The sequence below is a fragment of the Daucus carota genome, chromosome 7 (assembly GCF_001625215.2).
Source record: "Daucus carota subsp. sativus chromosome 7, DH1 v3.0, whole genome shotgun sequence".
Lineage (NCBI taxonomy): Eukaryota > Viridiplantae > Streptophyta > Magnoliopsida > Apiales > Apiaceae > Daucus > Daucus carota.
In genome coordinates this window covers 2,976,588-2,994,565 of record NC_030387.2, presented here as the reverse complement: position 1 = coordinate 2,994,565, position 17,978 = coordinate 2,976,588, and the positions used below count along the sequence as shown (strand labels likewise).

General features: G+C 33.6%; 3 protein-coding genes across 5 annotated transcripts; 1 reads left to right on the top strand and 2 right to left on the bottom strand.

The window, feature by feature from the left end:
• Positions 1-773: 773 nt before the first annotated feature.
• LOC108195148 (homeobox-leucine zipper protein HOX3) lies at positions 774-5,799 on the bottom strand. Of its 3 annotated transcripts, none has more exons than XM_017362100.2 (4): positions 3,777-5,799; positions 2,926-3,101; positions 2,678-2,757; positions 774-1,316 (listed from the first exon to the last, which is right to left on the bottom strand). In XM_017362100.2, the coding sequence occupies exons 1-4, from the start codon at positions 3,847-3,849 to the stop codon at positions 995-997; spliced, it is 651 nt and encodes a 216-aa protein (XP_017217589.1). In that variant the 5' UTR covers positions 3,850-5,799; the 3' UTR covers positions 774-994. The 3 variants fall into 3 exon arrangements, with proteins under 3 accessions (XP_017217589.1, XP_017217588.1, XP_017217587.1); XM_017362099.2 differs by having other exon boundaries at positions 2,926-3,104; positions 3,777-5,798; XM_017362098.2 differs by having other exon boundaries at positions 2,926-3,107; positions 3,777-5,774.
• A 6,109-nt stretch (positions 5,800-11,908) lies between these two features.
• Positions 11,909-12,535, bottom strand: LOC108194431 (stress-response A/B barrel domain-containing protein UP3). The gene has a single exon (XM_017361376.1). It carries the CDS (start codon positions 12,533-12,535, stop codon positions 11,909-11,911), a length of 627 nt encoding a protein of 208 aa, XP_017216865.1.
• A 1,463-nt stretch (positions 12,536-13,998) lies between these two features.
• LOC108195313 (uncharacterized) lies at positions 13,999-17,700 on the top strand. Its single transcript, XM_017362270.2, has 2 exons — positions 13,999-16,250; positions 16,371-17,700. Exons 1-2 carry the CDS (start codon positions 15,373-15,375, stop codon positions 17,509-17,511), a joined length of 2,019 nt encoding a protein of 672 aa, XP_017217759.1. The 5' UTR covers positions 13,999-15,372; the 3' UTR covers positions 17,512-17,700.
• The last annotated feature ends 278 nt before the right edge of the window (positions 17,701-17,978 follow it).

Genomic DNA, 17,978 nt, shown 5'->3' with positions numbered 1-17,978 from the left:
GCTCAGACTTGTTCTGCACCATCCAAGTCTGGCTTGAGGGGAGGATGTCAAGATAAATAGACGGAGTTTTTAGTCTTTTCATGCTACAGTAATTGAGCGGGAATTTTTGTTAGGATCTCAATAGTATAAATTGTTTGCTCTGCCACAGTTTGTACATTGTACAGAACTTTCATTTCCTGCAATTTCTATTCTGTTTGTAAATACAGTTTATGAATACAATATAGGTTTTCTCCTTCCACTCTATTTTCTTCATAGTAGCCCAAACACCAAATACAAATTACCGAAAATTAGCTATGTAGAAGAAATTCATAAAGCCCATGACTGAGAAGAAAAATGTATATGAAGTGATGTCGAATTTCTTCTTTGTTAATTACACAAATCCATTACAGTGGGAAAGTTGATCAGCAGCACTGCTCATCGATCATAGGCCGGGGTTGATCTCGCTTCAGATTCGGCTAACCTAAAATTTGTATTTTAAAATAAATTTATAGACTTAAAAATAATCAATAACTAGTTTTAAAATATAGTAGAGAATTACTTAGCTAGTTGTTTTTAAATCTTCAGTCCCATGTACGAAATCTTGGTTCATCTCTGATCTTTGGTTAATTTACTGAACGGCTTTTCGGAAAAACAATGATCTGAACAAAAAGAGCGAAGAGCATATATTTATAAACTACACCCTTTAGTTTGAAATATAGATAGATAGCTTAATCATTTTACACATATTTTAAGTCTTTTAACTGCATAGCTAAATTGTCATTTTTATAAAAAAATTTCTCTATTTTGTAGGAATTAAGTAAGCTACGCATGAACATATATATTTTGGTGCTAAGAAACTAGTGTTGTTATATAGACGACTAATATGCCACCATTTTCGACCGGAAAAAAGGACTAAGGCCAACATTCCTGAAGATACTATCTACCTATGTCATATACAGGCAGGCATATTTCTAGACAATTATTTAATATTCCTATTTCTCATCATAATCAGAAATTAACAAGCTGGAGACGAATGTCGAGAGTGAATGACGGGGACTTTAGCTGCAGCCATGGCGGAGGGTTTAGAAGCGGACGGTCTGATCGGGCCAGCATTGGGTTGAGCTGTGGTTGTGGTGACTCGCTCACACTGAGGGCACATAGTCAGTGTAGAGGCCAGCAAGGGATCACTACTGTGAGAAGTCATAACAGTCGGTGGGGCGACTTTCATTGCTCTCAGCTCTTCCACCTCTTTCTGAAGCCTCCTGTTTTGTTCACTCAGTGACCCGAACCATCTCTTCAAGTACTCACATTCCATCTCCGTCTGTTTCAGCTTGCTCCTGCACACATTTGATATGGAATAATAACGTTTTATCAAATTCTGCTAAAAGTTTCCCACAGAACTATCAAATTAACTATTGATGATCACCATTTACAGATGACACACTTGTACATATGCAAAATAATATCAATATTTGTGGATGCATATGTATATGGAGAGTAGCCTGTGGAGAATAACTAAGCGGTCTGATTCTGAGTTCAACTAACTGATGTGATGCATCTGACGGGCAATACCCAAGCCTGTGAGATTCTTCAATGCAGCATGCAAACTAAGTAAATGCATCTGAGGCAGGTACGCTGTTAATGCATTCAATGTTCCGGTTCATGTGTACTACGTATATATAATTTGTGTCAGATTTTAAACATGTAGGTGTACACGTACGAAGAAGTAAAGAACATCGCATATGATGATTAATTCGGAGCATTTTATATTGAATTACTCCTGCATACAATCCTGGTACAAGAATAAAAGATACAACTGCATCTCCTGATATACTGATATCAAGTTGAAACAGACAAGTGAACTTGATAGATCAACATCAAATTCATAGTTGCTTCAGCTAGCCACCTAAAGTCCTAAACAACTTTCTCACTTCTTGAATTATTTTATCTCACTTCTTGAATTATATCATGTTGACATGCAAGTATGTGACAGATGCATAATTTGGTGTACAACTTGTAAAGGCAAACACGAAAGTATATAAATACGAAATTAGAACCAGACTATTCTAAACTACGCCCGTTTCACCTTCTTCCCTAAATTAACAGTAAGAATACTCCCTCATTCCCATTTTCAATAGTCTTCTTTGCAAATTTCACATATATTAAGAAATATTAAATATGATGTCTTATTATTGTTGTCATCACTAAAATTGTATTAATTACATACGAATATAATCAATTGTTTTCATTCATTCTATTAGATTTAATCGTATAGTATTTTTTTAATTTTTTTTATTGTTTCCCTACTTGTTTGTAATGTTCCTACAAAAACAAGCATTAATTTCTTCATGCTGTCGTCGCAAGACTATTTATACTCCGTTACGGTTACTGCATAGCAGTTGTACGTTGAGCTAATTTCTAACTTACGAAAGTGACGACGACTCTCCGAATTTATAGCCAGGAATTTATGTGTGCATCCATAACACTTAACAGTAATGTTCTGTGCAGCTTTAACACCCAACCACAAACATCATGATGATGAAGGGAATTGAAGGGGCAAACTTATCACAATTTTTTAACAGCCTCTTACAAAATTTAATACGAGTACATACGTTATTCCTCGCTTAATAATTAAAGAAAATGACTTTCCACTGGCTTTAATATTAATTACAGTAGGAGTTATTGATTTGTTGCGTACCTTGCTCTTCGGTTTTGAAACCACACCTCCACTTGCCGTGGCTTCAGCTTTAACTCCATTGCCAGTGTCTCCTTCTGTTTCTGAATATACAAAAAAACGTTACACAAATAAGTGTTTGTAACTTATAAACCCAGAAGCCGGGTTTTTAAGCCCCGGCCAAACGCCTCCACATTCTGTGTCACCATAACAATATATAGCCTTTTTACGACGGAATTTTAAGATAGTGAAAATTTGGATGCATTACGTACGGGATTCAAGGTGTGATTTTGTCGAAAGCTTTCTTCGAGAAGACGAGACTGTTGTTTTGTGAGACGGAGCTTCTTCCGAGGAGGGGCTCCGTCGTGATTAGGGTTCTGATCATCTTCTTCAATTAATTCTTCCTCTGACGGCACTTGGTTTATATCCAGATCTCTCATTGCCCCACCTTCTCCTAAGTCAATTATACATTAATATTAGATAGGGCCTTTCATTTAATTACCTGCCCCTTTGTACTTCAATTATATTTATACACTTTTAATTAATAATGAAAGGACTCGATAAGACTAAGTGTACAAATGTGAACAACTCTGTGAGGCAAAAGATTAAAAAGGTTGTGTACTTCAGGTGGCTAGAGAACTGGTCGAATAAAATACCGGAGGCTAGAAAACAAGAAATTATCAACCCCCGTAGAAGAAAAAAATAGAAACCACGTGAAAATTGTAAATAATCTTATGGATCATATATATTTGTAAGAAAATTAATAGGTACATGAAATGGGATGAATTTAATAATACGCGTTGAAAACGTTCCTTTAGATGAATACAAAAAGGGAAAAAGATTGATACCAAAAAAGGGATAAACATGCAAATAAGATTAGAATCCAAAAACAATTAAAAAGTACTAAAAGTCTAAAACCCATGTCGAGGGAGGGAGAGAACGAGAGAGAGAGGGAGAGGAAGGGCAGAGGGAGAGGGAGGGAAGGAGAGAGCGAGAGATCAGAGAGAGAGAGAGAGAGAGAGAGAGGGAGGGAGGGAGGGAAGGAGAGAGAGAGAGAGAGAGAGAGAGGGAGGGAGGGAGGGAGGGAGGGAGGGAGGGAGGGAGTTAACATGTGTGAGCTTACCAGAAGAAGCGAAGGTGCCGGGAACAGAGATTGTTAACTCCAAGCATGCAGAACTTGTAGGGGAAACCGCCATGAGATAGATGATGACAAAGCTACAAAGTGCTAAAAACCTAACTGAACAACACACACTTGATTGCTTATTGTGTATTATATGAAGAGAATAAGTAGAGAGAAACTTGATCAAGCAGAGAAAAAATAAAAAGGGGTAAAAGCAAAGGAGACAATGAAGAGAGAGGATGATCAATAACGCAGATGAAAAGTTGAAAAAATGTGAAGGTCAAATAAATAGAGACAGAAGGAGGAGAAGAGAGTTGTTGGTTGGAAAAGCAGGAATAAAGGTGAGTACTCCCTCCGTTTCAAATTAGATGTCCACTTTAAAAAAATCACACAGTTTAAGAAAAGTGATTGTTCACAAGTTAATTGCATTAAATGATCAAAATATGTGGAGTGAGATTGATCTAGGAAATATAAAAAAGAGATATGTGGTGTAGAATTGACTTTGGAAATATGATTTTGCATTGAAAGTTGAAGTGGACAAGTAATTTGAAAAAAAAAGAATTCTTGAAAGTGGACATGTAAATTGAAACGGAGGGAGTATTAAGTGTTTATAAATAGTGAGTTCTCCTTGGGAGTTGCCTTAGGGTTATTGCTGTATTGACTAAGGAAATCTTAGGTCAAAGACTATGACCCCGTCTGATACACGACACGTGTCTGACCGATGGTCAAGTTTCCTCAGTGGAGCTACCGGCAAAGTGGCGCATTGTTTCAGCCAACCTAAATTTCAATAAAATGATTGCGAAGCTATCATGCACATGTATGTCCATGTCTTTTTACTATCAATCCCGAACATAGTATTGTACATGTATTACTATCAATCATGCGTGATTATATTGAGATATAGGGGCCGTTTGGGTGAGCTTAAAAGAAGTGCTTATTGCTTAAAGTAAAAAAGTGAAGTAGAAATTAGAAGCAAGTCAAGACTTATAAGTGATAAAAGTGTTTGGGAAATAAGTAGAAGCCGTGAGACAAAAACTAGTAATCATAGCTTTTTTTAAGTACTTCTTGACTTCTTACACAAACGGTACAAAATAAATACTTTTAACTTTATATTCAGAAGCCGGGTTTATAAGCCGTTGCCAAACACCCACATAATTGCGGTTAGTACGGGGCTATCGGGTGAGTTTAAAATAAGTGATTGTTACTTCCTCCGTCTTATTTTAGTTGTCTAATTTGGTTTCGTGCTGATCAAATTGAATAAAGTTTGATTGAAATTTATTAATATTTTATTAATTGATAAAATTAAAAATGTGTCATCGGAAATAACTTTTAATCTACTTTAAGATATAATTTTCAGTTTTTTAAAATAATGAAAGAGTGATTCATAATCTTTGGTCAAAATTTAGTCAATTTGACCAATAAAAATAAAAATGTGACAACTAAAATGGGACGGAGGGAATACTTAAAGTAAAAAAAGTGAAGTAGAAGTTAGAAGTTAGTTAAGACTTAATTATAAGTGATTAAAGTGTTTGGTAAAAAAAGCAGAAGTCATGAAACAAAAGTTAGGATTCTTAACTTGTTACAAGTACTTGTCGACTTTTTACACAAATGATACGAATAAGTGCTTCTAACTTATAATTCCATAAGTGAGTTTAAAAGCCCCACCCAAACTTGGTATAATCTGCTGTAGAAATAAAGAGGGCTTGGTCAGCTGGTTTGGACAGTTTGGACAAGGATGATGTACCTGGGGGAGAGAAACATATGTAAGGCTTCACAGACATAAATGTAAAAGATGAGAGGAAACATTAATTGAGAGGTTTTATGCAAAGCCAAAAAGTAACTGCCCATAGTAATAAATAGTCGGGATATTTCTCAGTTGCGTGCAGTTGTTGCCAATCTCATTTCTATATTGGCAATTACAGGGTCCCCATATAAGTTACAGTTATTTTAAGAATACATGCATGCTCTTTTATGCTATTCAAAAATCAGTATTTATGATAATTTAAATTAAATTTATTTCTTTGGTGTATATATATTTTTAATATGAACTCAAAAAACTCAGCAAGAACTCAATCTAACATCTTATTATAATTTTATGTACATTTTCATATGTTATAAGTATTTAATATCAATTATTATTTTATTTTTGTAATAATATAAAAATTCCATAAAGATAATATTGTGTTATCAAATTGATGTCAAATGTATATTTAGCGTAGATTTTATCCCAAATTCCATATGTTTCAAAAATTTATATACAAGGTGTTTTTACAATTCCTTGTTTATATTTCTCCTAATACAATAGTTATTCGTAGTTAAAGAAAAATGTTTTTATAAGAATTGTTTTATAATATATATCTCTATATCTCCAATCTTTTATCTTATTTGACTTTCTACGGTCAAATTGTTCAAATTTTGACCGGGAATTGCACATAAAATATAAATAGAGATGTAATAAAATTCGTACCGCTAGACGAGGATACATTTTATCAACTTTAATATGTATTTTTCAAAACTTATAAGTTATAAAAGGATAAAAGGTAAATAATAGTCAAAATTCGGGTTAATTTGTTCACAAAATAGTCAAATAAAACAGAAATTATTAAAATAAAAATCAAACTCACATATTTTGAAAGAATGCTCATTCGAGTTATTCATCATTTTTCCTACAATTTTCATCATAAAATATTTGAAAGATGCTCGGTGCACAAAATTTTGACAAGTGGTGAGTTTTAATTTGAATGACCCCTATAATCATATCAACCACCCCAATTAAAAACACTCCACATCAATTGCCACATCATTGTGTATAAATTTAAATTATGTGTTCCTAGCACTACTCAAAATATTTATACTTACTCATATCTGATCCTATTTTTCCATACTTATTTAAATTATGTACTTGTTTGTACATATAATTTTTCTCTAAGCTCGATCTCATTCAGTTCTCCCATCTATCCGAAAGCAGTACAAGAGCTTATTAGTGTCAAATCATATTGACTCTGAAATACACATAACAACAATAACTCTTCAACTATCACGCGGTCAGAACTCGGGGCTCCTCCTCCCAGCTTACAGTTTCACGTTCTATTTCACTCGCGGATCAGGTTCTCGATAAATATTAAATTTGATATGTCATATTATAACTATAGGACCAGTGGGCCACTGTAGGGCTAATAAAATAAAAAAGAAAACGTCTTTTATATAACGACAATCTCTCCTTTATTTAATTTTTTCATTTACTAATTTCATCAAATCATCGATCGAGCTTCTCCAGGCTCCGGCTTTGTTAAACATATCACCGTACGTGCAACGGTGCCCGTCTTGTTAAGTTATCAAACCAAGCACATGAAAAGTGCTTCTAAAATAAAGAACATTTTTTGTCCCCTCACTGAACAAATATTTGTTCGTTTCAAAAGTAAAACAAGCGTTAGTTTATATTATATTTCATAACGAAAGATTTGATCATCATTGAACTTTGATTCGCGTCAAACTTCGAACATTAATGGTTAGAAAACGGTTTTATCCTTAAAAAATGACAGCCAAAATCCATTGAATCTATTGTTGATTAATTAATTAATTAATTATTTAATTGATGCTTTGAAATGGTAATCAGTCATTTTAAACGCGGTTGGTGCTCCAGCTTAGAAACAATATATACTAGGATGATCTAGTGTGTAATCTGTTCATTATTTATTTGGTGCGGAGAATAAGTGGATGTCAAAAAGTTTGGTTGGGATCATATTCTTACAATCATAACTTATGAGCATATGCTCGTTTATATGTAGTTATGTACAATGTACAAATGATAAGAAAACGATATGTAAACAAAGACAAAGTGCATGCATTCTAGAAAACGTATATTTAGTGAAGTCGGTTAACTGAATGGAATTTTGGCCCCCAAGAATTTGCTAAAAGTAAAAAGTTTGTGTTATTCTTTTTCAGAGTTGTATGTTTATATTTGTTTTAGAGAAACTCATGTCCCTTTTTTATGGGGTTAGAACTTAGACGTGCATGTCCAACAATGTGTTATTTAGCTAATCACCTTCTTACCGGAGGTGTGAAGTAGGGATTTTGTTAAAGAAAAAAAAAATGATGTGTATATTACAGTAGCATGTTGAACTTTCTCAAAAAAATAATATATAATTAAGTAGCATTATTAAGAAAATTTAGTTATTTTTTTTGACATAAGAAAATTTAGTTATTTAAATATTGTTATGTTTAAGAATTCTTTAAAATAATAAATTAATGAGAAAGTAGGGTGAGCATTAGTTTCGGTTAACCGAAAACCATACCAAAAAATCAAAATTCAGTATTTCGATTTAATTTTCGGTAGCCAAATTTATATTTTTCGGTTTTTTTTATTTTTAATAACGATTAACTGAAAACTGAATAGTGAACTGAATTTTTATATATTTTATAAAAGATTAATATTTTAATTAACAATATATATATATTATAAGCCTGCAAATGGGTGTTAATTTATCACTAATACCGGAAAACATCACGAACTGCAAATGGGTGTTCAAACATGATGAACATGAAACAGGAGGTGCTTCTAGTTTTCTTAGAATCCTCGTTAACCACATTCTATTTTATCAATGTTATTTCTAATTTGTGTCCAAATACACACAATAAATACTATAAAATTTGATGAGTTAGGTGGATTTTTATTAATTGAATTGATGTGAATGTAGGGATCTATTTGTTTTTATAATTAGATAATCAATAAAAATGTATAACAAATTTATAAAATTATTGCTCTAAGTTTAAATTACTTGTTTTGCTAAATGAGAAGTCTTAAAGGTGGGTGAACCAAGAAGAAATGAATTTGAACTCTAAAAAAGCTTGAATTAGTTGTATAAATTTTGGGAAAAAAGATTCACCACTGAGAACATCTCGAAGATAGATAGGAAAACATTTTGTGAATTCTTGGAAAAGGAGAGATATTGTCGAGATGAATTGAAGTTGGTTAGGGTGCATAAGAATATAAAAATGATTACGGTGGCCACAAAATCTGGAACAAATTCAATTGGAGACAATTTGGAGTCCCACTTGTCTCTTTGTCCTTTCTTCCTGTTCAACACTTTGTTTTCCTAATGGATTACAAGTGGGCCCCACCTAGTTTAAACTCATTTCAAAGTTTTTAATTTTTTATTTACATTCTTATAATTATTAATATCTGACATTTAATCACTGACCAATTTTACCACTCTTGTATTACTCCCATTATTTAGTAGGTATTTTGATTACAACAGAAAAGTTATTAATTTTTAAATAAAAGTATACAATAATTATTAGTATAATTTATGAAAATAAAATTTTCAAAATAATATTAATTTTACTATATATAATTAAAGTCCTTAGAAGTTAGTAGAGCTGTAATTGGAGTCGGGCGGCTCACGAGCTCGCCCAGCTCGAACTCGTTTAAGTAGACTCGACTCGGCTTGTTTAGTTAAACGAGTCGAGCTCGGGCAAAAGTTCCGGCTCGTTTAATTAAATGAGCCGGCTCGACTCGACTCGTGAAATTAAACGAGCCAAGTTAGGGTAGAGGTTTAGGCTCGATTAAGCGTAGAATTAAACGAGCCACTCGCCCGACTCGCTAAAACCAGCTCGTTTAGCTAAACGAGCCGGCTCGACTCGAATCGTGAAATTAAACGAGTCGAGTTCGGGCAGGGAAATAGGCTAGATTTGTTAAATGAGCCGGCTCGGCTCAATTAACTTCGGCTCGAATTACGCCCGACTCGAAACTCGGCTTGCTCGGCCGAATGACACCCCTGGAAGTTAGAAACAAAACCGAGGAATTATATTTTTTTGGGGTCTCTGACTCTCTGAAATGAAAATTTATGAGTCCAACAATAAAAAGAACATTTGACGAAGCCCACGAAAGTAAGAATATGAATGACAAAAGAGCTTTGTATCTTCAGCTGTCAATCCAATCTTGAGGCCCACTCCAAATACAATGGCCCAAAAGAAAATCATCCAGTATTCAAAACCCTAGCTAGCTTGCGTGCTAAAGCCTTTACCATATGATCCGCCTATATAACCAACAAACATCTCCCCAATCAAAACCCTCGTAAGTATAATTTCATTTGTATGTATTCATTGCAGTTATGTTTGATGAGAAATTGTTTTGTTTATTATTACGTAGTAGTAGTAGTGTTGATTAAGAATGATATAAGGGGCTAGATTGAATTACAGGGGAGAGCATGCTTTGTGGCTCTGAAATATCTGCAGGTTCTCTGCGGAGTGCCCTCTCGATCTTGGCCCCTAAAGACATGATTTGGCATCATAGTACGGATTTTGTGCTACAAATGGCTTTGATGTGTGATTTTAGGCCTTGGGTCCTATTTTACTCTTCACTGCTGTTTGTTTTCTCACGAATCCGCCTCCAAACGCCAATACATTTTTTTTCATTACTCTCTCCATTCTTAAAAATGTGACTTTTGACATTCTGGCACGCATGTTAAAGTGTTTTGACTATATAGTTAAAAAGATTATTTTAAATTTTTTTTCTGAATAAAAATATTATATCAATACTTTTATTCACAAAAAGAAATATTTGAAAATAACATTCTTAGTCATGTGGCAAAGCATCTTAAAATATGTGCTAAAAAAATCAAAAAACAGATATTCAAGAACAGGGGAAGTATTATTTTTTTTCATAATTTTGATTTTATTAAGATATGGGGATTGGGGGCATCAAGATGGTTTTATACAGGGTTGTTGGGATAAGATGATTGCAGTAGGCTTGTTAGATTAGGAATGGTTTTATACAGGGTTGTTGGGATAATATTTGATTGGTGTGATATAACGATAAGTTTGAGAATCGGGAATGAAAATGAAAGCAAATAGGAAGGAGGTTCTCATGTTCAAGAATCAAGACAAACCGGTTGTTTAATCCAAATCATATTAACATCAGATTCCGTTACCGATTCACAACTGGCCTATTAATTTTTTGGTGAGTGTCTGGAATCTTCAGACTTCAGCCATGGCAGCCAGATTCTTTGAGGTATGGTATGTGCACCATTGGATTATGCATCAGATTTTTTGAGAATCTGCAAAACTCATTTACTAAATGGTCATTCATCAGAACTGAGCTGTTAGCAAATAGCAATAATGCTTCTCACTAAAAGTTAATTTTTAGAATTAGCTTGTTCACGCCTTTTGCATAAAAATATTACTCTAAAAGTTAATTTTTGATTCTACGAAGTTGAAAATATTAATTATTTTTACTGGCTAATTTTAGAAATTTGACTGTATAAGATCTTTTTAAAAGATAAATTGTACTATTTATTTATTATAATAATTAATTACTTTAATATTTAATAAATTATAAATATTAAAAAAGATATCAAAACACACAAATTATAAAATATTTTTCATAATAAGTAACTACTCCCTCTTCTTTTTTTTTTTTTTAAATAAAGTTATATAATTCTGTTAACCAGCTTGATATAGGAAAACAAATTGTGAAGAAAAACTCCATTAAATCTATATTGCAACTCTATAGGCCGACATAATGATATATATATATAGGGGAGGGTTCTGGTACAAACTTACAAAGTTTTTTTGTTCGACGGATATATAATTTGAGTTCAACATTTTTTGTTGAACATTGATTAAAATAGTGGTGGAGAAGTACATAAACCAATTTTTAAATGTAAGAACTAAGGTAAATATGTTATATAATTAATATTTATGTTTCTATACCCTACCCAAACCCTAGAGGTATAGTTTAAACATATTTTTAGATATATTCAACACAATGATAATTAGTGTTCAACACCCGATGTTGAACCCTAGTTATAAATGTGTTGAAAACGCGATTTATTTATGGGTTATTTTTGAACCCCAGTTATAAATGTGTTGAAAACACGATTTATTTATGGGTTATTTTTAAAAATTGTGATGTTTTTTGAAAAATTTTCAACATGGATACTTTATATAACTAAGGATTAACACGATAGGAGAATAAAAAAAAGTTTGTAAGTTTGTAACTTAAAAAAGTTTTTATTTGATCCTATATATATATATATTTATAGGCAACATAATGATATATAAGAAGAGATGGATTACTAGAATATAATCCAATTCCAATGTGAAATGTAGATATAACCAGCAGCACGGTAATTTCAACTAGAACCTGAACCAGGCTGTGGAGTTCCTATTATACAATCAACCACCAAATCATCCTCTAATAAATCACTTAATTTCTCATTTAGCAAATCCAGAACCTCTACATTCGAATCCAATACCTCCACTGCATCAAACACCATCAGTATAGCTACTGAAAATCCTTTAGCTCGATCAGGAGAAAAGTTTTCACCAAAGCTAAACTCACGAATTGAACTCAACTTACTCCCAACTTCCCTGATCACATTTAACACATAATTTTTCTGCGCTACACCGTCCTTCAACTTGAGAAACATGACTCTGGAAACAGAGCCAGGAGCCAGGGCTGACACATCCTCCGCGATCCAGTCGATAGCCATGATGTCATCGACAATAGTTGTTCTTCTGACGAGGCCAACGTGTGCGGGGTGCACAGCATATGCTTTGAGATCTTGTTTCGAGTTGTAGCGGCAGTGGAGCATGTGAGTGAAGGCGAATGAGGAGGATCGTGTGCTCTGGAGTGGACCTGCGCTCAGATGGACCACTTGGTTGATTGAGATAAGGTCATTAAGGCCGTTCATCAACGCGGTGATTTGAGATGGCTCAGCTTCGGGTTTGAATTTGTAGAGAACAACATGCTCGATCATATTGGTTAGGAAATGATCGGATCACAACAACAAACAAGCCTATCTCCGATAGAAACCTTTATTTGGAACAGATGGTCAACTCTATATTGATTACTTTACACTACAAATATATATGGATAACCTTTAGGTGGTGGACAGTTTGTAGTTCCAGCTTAACTGTGTGCAGATAATAAATTAACCTCTTTTTTCTTACTTACAAATTACAATACGGAATGGCTAAGTCGGTCATAATTAATACTAGGGCTGAAAATCGATACGGACTATCCGGCTTCTCGGCTTATATCCGGCTCGAAAATATGATACATGTCTCATATTTGTTTTGAAAATGATCTAAATCAGGCGGAAAAATTAAGCCCGTATAATATATGATCCTGGATATGAGCCGTGTTTGAATTTGTCGAATCCTAAACCCGACAAACTCTTATCAGCCAATCATCTTCATTGCCGACTCCCACACCCGACAAACTCTTATCACACAATCATCTCTATCGCCATTCAAAGTATCTAGCATACTGTAACTCATAATTGTATCAAATGGAAAAAATAAATAGGCACAAAAAAATTGTTTATGTTAAATTTTATGATGCCTGAACTCAATTTATAAGGGTTCATTTGAGAAAAAACTGGCTTATCAAAAATATTTTCTGTTTTTGATATACACTTTTTCCAAAAAATATGGCAGATAGTTTCGCTTTTTTCGGTATCAAAATAATTGAAAAAAAATTTCAAATTCTGATTTGATATTTATTACGGGTAGGTAGTTTTTTATTTTTGATATAATGAAAAAGGTAATTTTGAAATTTTCTTCCAATATATCCAAAACTAAAGAAGTTAATTTTTATTTTTGATATTTTTAATATAAAAATCATAATTTGAAACTTTCTTCCAAATTTTGATATAAAAAAGGTAGGTACATCTTGTTTTTGATATTTTGAATAAGGCAGTCCTGAAACTTGCTTCCAATATATCCCAAACTAAAAAAGATATTTTATATTTCTGATATTTTTCATCCAAAATTATAAAATTAGTTTTTATTTTTGATATTTTTCATCTAAAGATTTAGAGAAATTGAACGTAGATATCTGTGAGGCGCCACATACACGACCCTCACTTCTCCTTTATATAAGTATATTGATGGGACAAAGAAAGTAGTTTATTTTAAAATGTACTTTATATTTTTTAAACAATAAATAAATATATTTTAATATCGTCAAAGATAAGTCGATTTGACTTCTAAAAAACTGAAAAATATAATTTGGAATGGATTGAATATTGTTTCAGGACTACTCCCTCCATTCCAAGATAATTATCATTTTGATTTTTTACATGTATTTTGGGTGTAAAAGAAACATATTATTCTTAAAAAAGATTAAATTCTAAATAAAAGTTTAAAATCTATTTTTTTATTCCAAAAAAAGTTTAAAAATAACATGTAAAAATATGATTTTTTCCCTCCTCGAATTGCATGTAAAAAATCAGAGTGACTATTATTTTGTCACAGAGGGACAAGTATATTTGTATCTGATATAAAACATATCAGTGCTTTATGTAATTTGTCAACACTAGTGGTAGTTCTATTAATGATTTTTATGTTATGAAATTGAACCATCTCGGATTGACTATGCCAAAACAGAAACCAAACTGGTTCATCTGCGATTGTAATTTTCAATTATAAAATTTAAACGAAATATTCTGATTCCGATTTTATCACAAATTCGGACAGAATTTATCAGAACCCGTTTTTACGATCCCGAAGAAAAAAAAATTATGTCTTGTTATAATAATTCAAACTTGATCTGGATGAGGAAAGGAGGAATGAAGTTTCACAAAGCAGTTCACTTGAGAATGAGTATAACATCTGAATGGGGCTTGTGGACAAGGTGGAGCGAAGTTTAACAGTGCAGAATGTGAATACCATGTGAATGGTTGAGTGTGATCTGCAATGCCGTGTGATAAAGAGTATTTCAAAAAAAAAGTTAAATTCTAAATTCACTTCAAAATATAAAGTAAAAGATAAAGTACTTTGATAGTACTTGATTTTGGTGTAAATATGACTTGTGCTCGCCTTTGAAGTATGTTCAAGCCCACCACCAGATAATTATTCTATCAGTAAGATACTAAGATTGTTGTTTCGGATATAAAGGATTCTGCACCAACTCAAGCCAACATAATAGGAGACAAAGCTCAACAAAAATAAAATAACGGTATGTTTGAGAGTGTTGTTAAAACTGTTGTGCTATTAGAAAAAGCGCTGTTATAGAAAGCAGATAATTTTTGATAATTTTTTGATATTTACATATTTTGAGTTATAATATAAATAATGTTTTCGGTGAGGTTTGACACATTCGAAGTGTATATGTATGTGGGTATATGATTTTTAAAAACAGTTACAGGCTCTTTTGCATGTACCTGTGCTAAACAAACTGATATTCAAACAAGGGTTGTTAAGGGTTACTCAATTACCCATATCAGTTTATATACATGAGCACCCATCAATTTTAAAAGAGGATGTTATTTCTGGAGAGGACGCTGCATGCCGTGTTTTCGGCAAACCTATGGTAGGTTCTGCTACATATATGTACATTAGTTCTTCTGTGTTAGCTTGTGGTATAACTTTGTCTTTACTTAAAGTCGAATAAAGTAAAGAAACAGAGACATTGTTTATTCCTACATTCACTTGTAAATTTAAAGTAAAAGCTAAAGTTTGATAGTTTAGGTTCTTGATTTTGGTATATATGACTTGCAGTCTTCTCATAAATATATATTCAATCCCAGCACCAAATTATCCTTCCAGTAAATTTTGAATCCTAATTCTAAATCTCTTCCCCCACACAAAAATGAAGTCGGTGTTTGAGTACTTCAGCAATTCTGGGTACACATTCAAAGCGTATTATTTTGAAGAAGATGTTAGCTGTCATACGTGCAACGAATCACTTGAAGGCTCTGTTGGATATAGGTTTACTGATACTAGGCTCAATGATCTTAAAAGATTCGGCCTGCACAAGACTTGTTCAAAATTGCCCATATCAGTTTATATACATGAGCACTCATTATGTTTAAAAGAGGATATTATTTTCAGTGAGGATGCTCCTTGCCGTATTTGCAACAAACCAATTGCAGGCTCTCCTGCATTTACATGTACTAATCCTGATGAAAATGTCAACTGTCAAAATTTTTACTTGCACAAGATCTGTGCCGAATTGCCCTTGCAGATAAACCACCATAAGCACAACATACACCCTCTTGCTCTGTTTCCTCAGCCTGATGGTCACATCTGTAGTGTTTGTACTCGTCCTGTGAAGATCTGTTATGCATGTTACGACTGTGAGTTTAATGTGTGTGTGTTCTGTGCTTTTGAACAAAGAGTGCTTCATCATGAAGGACACAAGGAGCACACACTCACATTAATGAAGAAGGAATCCTTGTTCCACTGTGATGCTTGTAATGAGGAGGCTAAAGACTCTTCATATGTTTGCACCACCTGTGAGTTCTGGATCCACAAGAGGTGTGCCTTTTCCCCTTACATTATCCCAAATCCTAGTTACCACCATCACCCTCTTACTCTCATCTACTCCATTCCTGACATTCATCGTTATTTCAAGCAATTTTGCGGTATCTGCGGTGAATTTGTATGCAAAAGCTACTGGGTGTACTATTGCCATAAATGCACATATTTTGTGCACATGAAATGTTCCACATCTACAGTATCCATGCGGTGAGTACTCTATATGTGTTTGATTTTGGCTATTTAACATTTTTTTTAGTTTGTCAGAAAGTCGTGTGTTTACCAGTGTTGTCAACTCTAAATTTATATAATATTATTTGCTGTTTTCAGAAATAAGGATGAAGCTGATGACATTGATAATGAACCTGATCTGCTACAATTTCCTCTGCCTAGCCAAGAATCAATGTTTGATCTCATTGTAACTCAGTGTGCCAAGTCCCAAATTGACCTTACAGATGAAGGGGAAAACAGTGTTACTATGTCAACAGCACCAAATGATCCACACATAATTGAAAAACACTGGAGTCACGAGATCCATCCATTACAACAGCTCTTGTTTACTATTAATGAGAACGATGAGGACGACAATGATGATAGAGGGGTGCTGATATGTAATGGATGCATTCAACCTATAACGGTTTCCTATCCGTCATACTATGCTTGTATCCAATGTTGTTTCTTTCTCCATTCCTTCTGTGCGACTAAGTTGCCACAAAAGCTACCTGTAGGAGCATCCCACTTTCACCCTACTCATTCGCTCTTGCTTCAGAAGCCCCATAAATTCTATTATGTTGTTCCCTGTGAGTCTTGCTACCTTGTGACAAATGGATTCTACTACCATTGCGAGACCTGTGATATCAATATTGATATCCGTTGTGCATTCTTACCAACCAGGATAAAACACAAATCTCACAAGCACCACTCCCTTGTTCAGCGTTTCTCTTCTAATTCCAGGTGTTCTATAACTGGGTCAACAATTAGAAATGATATGGTATATGCATGTGAAACTTGCAGTAGTTTCCAGATTAAGAAATATTGTATATTTTATCCAAGTAGCGCGAAACACAAATATGAAACTCACCCACTAACCTTGAGATATCCACCATTCTTCTACGAGGGGGTATTCTACTGTGAAATCTGTGAAGAACGAGTTAACAACCAAGAGTTGCTCTATCATTGCAGTGAATCTGAACATTCATTTCACGGTTATTGCTTGAGCGTTATCAACAATATGAAGTTAGGAGGGAGCATTAAAGTTTTTATTGCGGATAAACCACACACACTTGCATTAGTTATCAAGAGGCGAACAAGAAACAAGTCCTCATACGCTTGTTCCCAATGCTTACAAGATTTCTTCCTCCCCGACTGCTTTTTGGAATGTGATGGCTGTGGAATTCTTGCATGTGCCGACTGTGCCTGTAAACTCTTGGGCGAGCAACAAGCCAACAGCAGCAGAGCGGCCTTGTATTGAACTACTCACCGTATTTATTTATGATCGGTTTTGACATGTTTTCTTGTCGTGGAAGTATGTTCATTGTTTTGCATTTTATTTTTTCCTTTCTACTGTATATATTTCGGTTTTTTCATGTAATTTTTAACGCCCCTAATTGTTGTACCTTACATCGACATAATAAATGATATTATTTCCAAAACCAATCAGGAATTCAGGATACACTACTTTTTTTCTTAAATCCGTGCTATGCAGGTACAGAGCATAAATATTTAAATAAAGATATTAATATTGTTTCATAAGTCTTCTATATCACAATTAAGTCTTTTTTTGGATAAGCCATCTTATTAGCAGAGGAAACAAGCAAACAATGAGAGAAAGCCTACGCCTGCAAGAAACCTAACTAAAAAACTTGACTTAACAACTACTGAAGCAAAGACTACTGCGGCGACCTGAAATAATGAAAATGAACCTAAGCTTTTAAACTC